This window comes from Pteropus vampyrus, unplaced genomic scaffold (assembly GCF_000151845.1).
Source record: "Pteropus vampyrus isolate Shadow unplaced genomic scaffold, Pvam_2.0 Scaffold610, whole genome shotgun sequence".
Taxonomy (NCBI): domain Eukaryota; kingdom Metazoa; phylum Chordata; class Mammalia; order Chiroptera; family Pteropodidae; genus Pteropus; species Pteropus vampyrus.
This window is the reverse complement of record NW_011889391.1, coordinates 67,271-76,926: the sequence shown is the minus strand read 5'-3', so window position 1 is coordinate 76,926 and position 9,656 is coordinate 67,271. Positions and strand designations below refer to the sequence as shown.

The window sequence follows — 9,656 nt, the reverse complement described above, 5'->3', positions numbered from 1 at the left end:
TTTTTTTTTTTTCTGGTTCTTCTTGTTTTATGTTATATATTTCAGTTCTGAATCTTTGGTGTGTGGTTACTATTATGAATATGTAAATTATAGTTTATATATACAGTTGTCCATTTGCTTCTGCATGTGCCTTATCTCCATTCTCCTTTGTGAATTTGGATCTTTGAATCTTCCCCTTTTCAGTCTTTGTTATCTCAATTTGTCTCTATGTATGCTGAAAATTCATTACCATCTTGCTATATCAATTCTCTTATTATTTAAGCTTTTAACGCCTTGTTCTTAGTAAAGATTGCACTCCTCTGCTTCTATTTGTCTGATAGTCACTTTACTCCTAATTATGTATTTTGTTGTTGTTGTTGTTGTTGTTGTTGTTATTTTGTTTTAGGTGAGCTGACCCCTTTCAGTATTTCCTGTAGCGCAGGCCCCATAGTGGAGAATTCCCTCAATTCTTGTATGGCCGGAAAAGTCTCAATTTCTTGTTCATATCTAAAGGAGAGCTTAGTTGGATACGTTATTCTATACTGGTAGTTCCTTTCACTTAATTGTTTAAATATTTGATTCCATTTTTTTTTTCTAGCTTGTAAGGTCTATGCTGAGAAGTCCAATGATAATCTAATGGATTTTCCTATATAAATTACCATTTTCTTCTCCCTGGCTGCCCTGAGAATTCTGTCTTTGTTATTGATTTTTGATAACCTTTATACAATATATCTTGGTGAAGGCCTTTTGGGGTTGAGGTAATTGGAGTTTCTGTTGACTTCTTGAATTCCCAGCTCTAGCTCATTCCTTAGATTTTGGAAATTCTCATCAACTATTTGTCTGAAAATGTTTTCTAGCCCCTGCTCCTTTTCCTCACCTTTGATAATTCTCATTATTCTTATGTTTCCTCTCCTGATGGTATCAGCTAGTTCTTGAATTTCTCTTTCACTATTTTTCATTCTTCACTTTCTCTCTTGTTCCTTTTGATATTTCTAGATTTCTGTCTTCAATATCACTGATCCTTTCCTCCATTTGGTCAGCTCTATTTCCCAAGCTTGCTATTTATTTTTTCAACTCTAGCAGTGCTTTTTTTTTTTTTTTTCCTATCTCCATGAGTTCTATTTTGTTCTTTTTGAAGGTTTTAATCTTCTTGCCCTGCTCATTTTGTTGTTTTCTCAATTCCTGAAATTGTCGATATGACTCATTTGGAACTCACTGAGTTTTTTCAGAAGTACCATCCTGAATTCTCTATCATTTAAGTTGCATATTTCTAGGTCCGTAAGCTTATATTGTGAAGATTTTTCTCTTTCTTTCTGAGATGCCTTGTCACCTTTGTTGTTCATGGTGTTTAATGAACTATTTCTCCACCTGGACATTAATGAAAATATATTCTGCTGTTTTTCCAGAAAGATTTATTATATAAATATTGATTTCCATCTAAGCCTCTTGGATCCCTGCTTTATATAAAGCCTAGATAATGCCTTTTTAAAATTTTCTTGTAGATATTTAATCATGCTTGCTACACTCAGTTTCAGTCCCTGTCAGTGTTAGCAACAGTTTTGGTAGCATTTGCTCAGATTACTCTGGAGCTCCCAGGTGAAGGGATCCTTTTCTGCTTTCTGCCCTAATGACTAGGCCCTGCTGCTGGATATATGGAACTCACAGCACTCGTAGCCAGGGCTGTTCAGGGAAATCACCGCACATTCTCCCCTCCCCCTCCTCCTGCAGGGAGTTCCTACAGCTGTGAGAGGTAGCTTCATTATTTCTCCCAGTCCACTGCCCGACACCTGGGATCTGACCTGTGGCAGCTCTTATGTGCAGATCCCATGCTCAGACATGCTGGTGTGCAGTTTGGGTGTTTTTTGTTGAGTTTTAGATCTCTCACTCTGCCGTGTTTCCCAGAATTCTTAAAAATTGAATTTATTTACAAGAATTAATTTCTTATATATTTCAACAAAATTTCAACTGCTATTTATCTTAAAATAAATTTATCTGTCTGTGCATTGGTAGTTTTCCCAAATTTAAAATTAGTTAGAATTTTTAGAGAATTTTATCTCCAGATACACAGTTACCTATGTGTCAACAAATAGCAAATGACTCTTTTGGGAATTCTATATTTTTATTGTGAATTGTCCTTTCTCAGGAAGAACTTTTGGCAAGGATAGATGTAACATATTCAATTGTAATACAGTCTCAGTTATATTACATTTTGGAAACCATATCATTCATTTCACAAACATTTTTAAAACCAGTTTTATAAAGGAAAATAATTATAATTTTACATATATATGTATATATATATACACACTCTTAGAGAAAAATGCACCTGTTATTGAAAATGTGGTTTTATAAATGATGATAGTACAATAATATTAGTGAATGTTAGTCATGACTTTTGTACATCAAACTAAATGTTTCTGTGTAATATAATGTATTGATTGGGTATAATATTACTATTAAAATATTTGCATGTAATAAGCAGAGCTTGGAATAATCATGGGCATATTTACAAGTTATTGTTTATAAATATATTTTTTTATTTTTCTAGAGATGATAGTTGGAATAGGAAATTTAGAAAAAATACATTTTATAAAATATCTGCTATAAATGGACAGATATCACGCACATAGCTCCCACACCACTTATACACACACTAGAAATAATTAATATAGATATGATCATCAATGTTAATTATGGAATCTCAAAGTAAAACTATTTTTCCTTTTGTTTTACTAAAATTTTACAATTTACTTCAATAAACCTGTGTCATTCGTATAATCACACAAAGCAAACAATAAATTTGTATTCATCAAGGATAAGGAAAATCATAATGGTTAGTTGTGTGTGATTTCTCTATTTATACTATTTTCAAAATTTCATGTTTACTGAATAGACACTTTGTATAGACAGGCAACAGATCTCTGCGGCACCATGAGACAGAAATGTAGTCCTTTCATTCTCACTGACCTTCCAGATTCATATGGAAAAAAAAAAATGTTTGAGAGAAAAGAGATAAGTATCAAAAGGGAAAAACATTTAAAAGTGTTAATATCTCTAATAGATGTGAATGAATCTGTTGTTTTTATACAGAAGATAAAATAAAGCTATGTACCTAGAGACTATGATTAATTTTTTCATAAATAATGAAGATCCACATACTAAAAAATTAGTGGGCAATTTCAAAAATTATTTTCTCACTAACCTAGGCAACTAACAAACATATCTAAAATAGCCACTACATTCAGGGATAATAATGTGGTGGGAATGTATGTGCATCACTAGTTTTTTAAACATAATGAATATGTGCATCTGTGTTCAATGCTTTGTACATTATAAATATCTTTATTAGCAAAATGATCCTTTGTTTCTAATTGTTTTGAGTTGTACTTTTTCCAGAACAATTCTTTTATAGTGCTGAGAAACTGAATTTTCTTCTTTAGAATTACAAAAACATATATTTACATGGGAACTCATTTTAATCTCTGTGTGTGTGTGCTTGTGTGTTTGCATAAATGGATACACACTTCAGGAGGAGAATATTGCTTTCCTGGACAGACGTCAAATGTATGTTTACATTTTATGTCTAAGACATACACATAGATGACAACAGATGCATTAATAAATAGATGAAGTTTTTGTGTATGCATATGTATGACAACACATAGGTGGACTTTCATTTCTAGATGGTTTCATTCAACTAATTATATTTATAATGACTGTGTATATATCAGTATACACATATACTAAGATATACATATATATCACAAATATATACATCATATATATACATATATAAATGGATTTTCATTAATATTGTTTAAATAAAATTAATGTCATTGTTTAAACTGATAGTGTTTATTCTACAGAAACTGAATTTTGTCAAAGGCATCCTTCTTCAAAATCCTTGCTTTTTCCAACAATACTCTTTGGATTCAAGATCGTGATTATATTTTCACAATATTGCTGGGACATAATTAATTTTAGGAAGTATTTATTATTACATAGACAGAGAAACTGACAGAAAGAACAGTTTAGACACTCAATGATGCATAGATTAAAAGAAATTAAAAATAGAAATCAATTAATAAAAATCTATTTCCACGTGTTCTCAAGTATGACATCCTCCCAAATCTTGTTATTGTCTGTCTTTTTTAGTATAGTCTTTCCAGTAGGTGTGAAGTTGTGGTTTTGATTTGATTTTCTATGATGAGTTGTTATTTTTCTAATTTTGGGTATAATTATGATCTTTCTTGGTGTAATATCTCTTCAAATCTTTTGCATATTTTAAATGGGGTTATTTGTCTTTTACTGAGTCGAATGGATTTTTTATATACTCTACGTACAAGTTCATTACCAAGTATATGATATACAAATCTTTTATTTGTGGCATGTCTTTCACTTTCTTAATGGTTTCATTTAGATTACAAAGGTTTTAGGTTTTGATGTAGTTGAAATATTATTTCTTTTATTTTATCACCTGTGGAACACTTCCTCACTCTTCTTTCTGTAGTCTGGAGATGATGAGACCTGGCTAACATGAATGTGCAGATGAGAGACTCATGTTGAAAGTGACATTAGACTTCTTTCTTCTGAATTTTTAATGACAGAGAAATAAACTTCTCTCTAATTAACACACTATAGATTGGCATTTTTAGAACTTCTTTGTGTCTACCATAAGTAATATGTAACTAAAAATTTCTGACTTTTAAGGCTATATTTCTTAATAATCACAAAGTAAGAGAGTCAAAAAATTTAGGGGAGTGATATGGCAAGATATTGTTTGATTGTTGTACCAAATTTTCCGAGTGGCAGACAGAATGTTTTTGTTCAATTAGAAAGTGACCTTGGAAAGAGCTGATCCCAAGAGTAAAGAATATTTTCTACTTAAGGAGTGCTGTTTGTTATGACAATAGGACATATTTTTGAAGGTGACTAATCTCTATTTCGAAAAAAGCGAATTATCTAATTTTCCAAAAAATAGAACCCAAAACACTTTTTATCTCACAGTCTATTTTAAAATTTAATCAATAAAGGTAAGCATTATATTTAACCTCAGTCCAAAAAGGTAAGCATGAATTATTTTTGTCTAATACCAAATTTGTGCCTACATTTGTCTGGATCTATTTTAGTATCAGCAAAAAAATTCATTTACAGAAAATTTAAAAAAAAAAAGAATCTTTTGTTGTTTTTTTGTTATTGGTTAACTCTAAAATACTGTTTCACATAGATCTTGTACTTGTCCGACTCATCATTATAACATCAAATGGGAAAATACAAAATACGTTTACTATAACGGGCCAATATATCAAGGAATACTGTCGTTATCCTTATTATCATGGTAACCATCATCGTTATCATCAACTTAGGTGTTAGCATGTATCGATTACTCTGTGTTAAGCATTAATTAAGTATTTTGCATGAACTAAATCTGGAGATCACATCTCATGAAAATTTAATTTTCTATAACTAAAGAGGATAAAGTTAGTGAATGTACTTCATTGAAATGGATTTGATTCCTGCTAGTATCAAAAGGATTTCTTTTTTGTTAAGTTTCAGGATACGTGAATCTGAAAATATTAAAGAGATATTGGCATGTTTCCATATTCACCTCTAGAGACTTTTCCTAGAGGAAAAAACCTTCTGAATCAATTGCATTCACCAATTTCTGATTTTTCTTTTCTATCTTCATTATGATTTTCTAAACCTGTTCTGAATGTAAGAATTATATCCATTGGGATGATGGTTTGTGTAGTTGATATCACAATCTCCTCCTCAAAAAAAGTCACTATAACAGTGGGAAGACCAGAGAAATAACGAGAAAGTGTTTGAATAAAAATAAGAGTGACTATGATAAGTTGCATTTTACACTGGGTCTCTTTCTGAGCTGTATAAATAGAAGCATCTAAAGTTTTCCAGGAGTCTGAAAAAATACTCTGTATTGCAAGATTTGAGGGAATTTTTTTGCCATGAATGTGTTTAGAAGATAGTATGATTAAGAGAGCACTTAAATAATTATAATATGTCTCTTTTTACAAATGGTTTTACATTGATAAATCCATTGAATATTCATGAAATTGTCACTCTTTTACATATTGAAAATTAAGGCAAAAAAGTTTTAGTAGATGTAGAATACTTTTTTTTATTGCAAGTGTTGTTATTTCTTCTTGCTAATTGCTTTTTGGCACTTTAGTTTCAGTTTGCTCTTAAACGTACTCCCCTACTTGAAAAGTATACAATAATGTAAAGAGATGATTGAATGAGAAAAAAGGTCACATAAAGAAGGTAAAATGGGTGAGTGTTTCTAGGAGCAACGGTTAACTCACCAAATGGGAGTGCATGATGCATGCTAATTTAGAAGATGTATTGTATTAATTCATTCAACAGGTTCAACACTGACCAAGTATTAGACCTTACATAGAATTTAACCTGTGAATAAAACATGTTTAAAGATGTGTAGAATGCTGTAATGAAAAAAAGAATCATGTTGGTGTAATCTTACACACATGAAATCATCTTAGTAAAGTCACCGATCAGTTACTAGCTTCTGACCATCTTAGAGACTCCGTTACAGCACTCTACATTCCCTACAATCAAATTTTCATCAAGAGAATTGTATGATTATGGGGGAAGGGTTAAATACCTTAAATACCTTAATATGTTATCTGGACTATTGCAGATGGTAAAATAAATTATTTAACTCTCCTTTTCCCAGGCATGGAAAATCTTCAGAATGCCCAAGTTTTACCTGGACTGTTACATCTGACCTACTTGTGTTCATATTTCTCTTGCTGAAATTTTAACTACTGTCTGCACTTAACCCCTTAAAATATAGTTCAAAGTGTGTCTCCACTTTGCAGAGAATCTTTATTGGTTTTTAAATTAATTAACACATAAAATGGAAGTTCTTTAACACATAGAAAAAACAATGATGCAACATGTTACTGAGCAAAAATGAATTAAAGAGTATAATTCTGAACTTCTGGGGGGTGAAGGGAGGGAGAGAGGTGTATGCTTGACCTATACCAGGGGAGAGGGGAAGTGGAAATTCAGCATCTGATTAGGTACCTATGTTTACACCTTGGGTATCATTCCAAAGAAGCAACCAATTTGACCCAAATGTAATTTAATCAAGAAGTTAGTAAATTTTTCACCTAAGTCCACGTATACCTCTATAAGATCATGACTTGTAATGAGAAAAGAAAAAGTTAGTTTTTGTGAAACAAAAACACTAAGCATTCCTTAGAAAGGTATACAGAATATCAAAAGAAGATTAGAATATTATTATAACAATAAGAAAAGAACATAATAAACATGGACAATCATACCCAACACACTCACGTGCATGAACGCGAGTGCAAAAAAAAAGACTGACTGGATTTAAAGATTCAGCAGAACTGTAGCAATGAGTGAGAATATGGGTGATTTAACAAAACCTCAAAGATGAGTTGGGGCTGATGTCTCTTTCCTACAATAAGTATGTGAGAGGTGAGCACTTTAGTCAGAATTGATTATTTGAAGATTAATTCCAGATGAGCCTGCCTCCTATCTCTTGAACTTTCCTTGAGAGAAAGACTTAGAGTTCCTTCTCTTCATGCCGCAAAGCATGCATAAAAGTTATGACTGCTGATTTCATAGATCTTACATTGTAATACATAGTAATAAAGATTAAATATTTAATGGTTGGCTTATCAATTTTTGTTTAATAAAACAGTCTAAATATGCAGACTGTCAAAGCTACACAACACTTTAGAAATACCACAGGAAAGCCATCAATTTAAAAAATTCACTTCATTCATTCCTAACAACTATTTTAGATGTCTTCCAATATATTGTTTCTGTAATTAAATTTATATTAAATTCATAATGTTCTAGAAAACAGGTGTCAAAGGTGAGAAGAAAAACTGGTCAGCTGAAGAAATGTTACAATTGTTACAATTAAACGTGAATTCAGATTTTGCATTTTGGGGTGTTCAGATGAATGGCAAAACTAAAATCACATTATCTCATCAACAGAATCAAAGACATATAATAACATGTAGTAGAAAAAAAAGAAAAAGGAATTTATTTCTCACAGACATCTTAAATAATAATGAAAAATACACTATGGCACTCTTTTTAGAGTTCCTGGCAGTGATAGGTTTGTTTTCATAGACAATTGGGAAAATCAGAAGACATGACATACTCATTTTATAAATAAGAAAACAAAAGCCAAAGAAAGAGAAGTAACCTGTCCTTCTGATTAAATCATTCCCACAGATGAGAGATGAAGACATGAAAGCAGAAGACAATGTTTCCACAGTGACACAATTTGTACTCCTAGGATTTTATGAGCTTCCACAGCTCCAAGGGTTACTATTTTGGGTGTTCATCATCGTTTACATAATAATCTTAATTGGAAATAGCCTCATAATAGTACTAACCAGGCTCGACCCTGCACTGCAGAAACCCATGTATTTTTTCTTGGCAAACTTTTCCTCATTGGAAATTTGTTATGTGTCTGTCACTCTCCCTAGGATTCTGATGGACCTTTGGACTCAGGATAGAAGCATTTCTATGCTTGACTGTGCCACTCAAATGTGCTTTTTCCTTATACTGGGAGCCACTGAAAGTTTCTTCCTGGCGGTGATGGCGTATGACCGCTACGTGGCCATTTGTAACCCCCTGCACTATCCTCTAGTCATGAACCAAAAGATATGTATTCGATTGGCTGTTGGCGCCTGGATTGGTGGAATCCCGGTCCAGGTCGGACAAACATGCCAAATTTTCTCTCTGCGTTTCTGTAATTCCAATCAAATTAATCACTTCTTCTGTGACATACCCCCCATACTCAAGCTAGCCTGTGGGAATACTTTCATACATGAGTTTTTGGTCTATGTAGTAGCTGTGCTATTTGCTGCAATCCCTTTTATAATGATACTTACCTCTTACAGCAAAATCATCTCCACTATTCTGCGGTTGCCAACAGCCACCGGACGGACGAAAGCCTTCTCCACATGTTCTTCCCACCTGGTAGTGGTGGTTTTATTTTATGGGACTGTTACCATTGCCTACCTAAGGCCAAAATCCAATCAAACTGCAGGAATGGACAAACTGCTCTCACTTTTCTATACCATAGTGACACCCATGTTTAACCCCATGATATATAGCCTCAGGAACAAGGATGTCATCACAGCACTGAGAAAATTATTACTTAAAAAAACAGTGTGATGATTATAGTTTTAAATGTTTTAACTGCTTGCCACATAGTTATCAGAGAAGCATTTCATTTCTCTATATTCCCTTTTAAGGAGTTAATCACTTCCACCTTATGATATACTTTTAGATACTTTTAAATACTAACCTGAAACTTACTGTGCTTGGTATATACTAGGCAAATTAATCTACCTTCAGTGTTTTATGCCTACAGAATAATCCTGCCTTGTGAATGAAATAGTAATGTGCATCACATATTCCATATAAAAACTAAAAACAGAATTCAATCCATTAAAATTTTTGGCTGAAATATACTAAAAAAGTATATAAGATTATTTGCCTAAATAATTTTCTATATCTTCACCCTTGTATTTATTAGTGTTCATTCTATAGCACAGAGCTGGCCAATAGCATTTGAATAATCAATGTTCGAATGAGTGATTCAATGAGTTAATGGATAAATAAATATTTCTATGACATACTTC

At 32.3% G+C, this 9,656-nt stretch overlaps 1 protein-coding gene across 1 annotated transcript; it reads left to right on the top strand.

The window, feature by feature from the left end:
- Positions 1 to 8,217: 8,217 nt before the first annotated feature.
- LOC105308667 (olfactory receptor 10AG1-like) lies at positions 8,218 to 9,186 on the top strand. Its single transcript, XM_023525708.1, has one exon. It carries the CDS (start codon positions 8,236 to 8,238, stop codon positions 9,184 to 9,186), a length of 951 nt encoding a protein of 316 aa, XP_023381476.1. The 5' UTR covers positions 8,218 to 8,235.
- Positions 9,187 to 9,656: the final 470 nt, after the last annotated feature.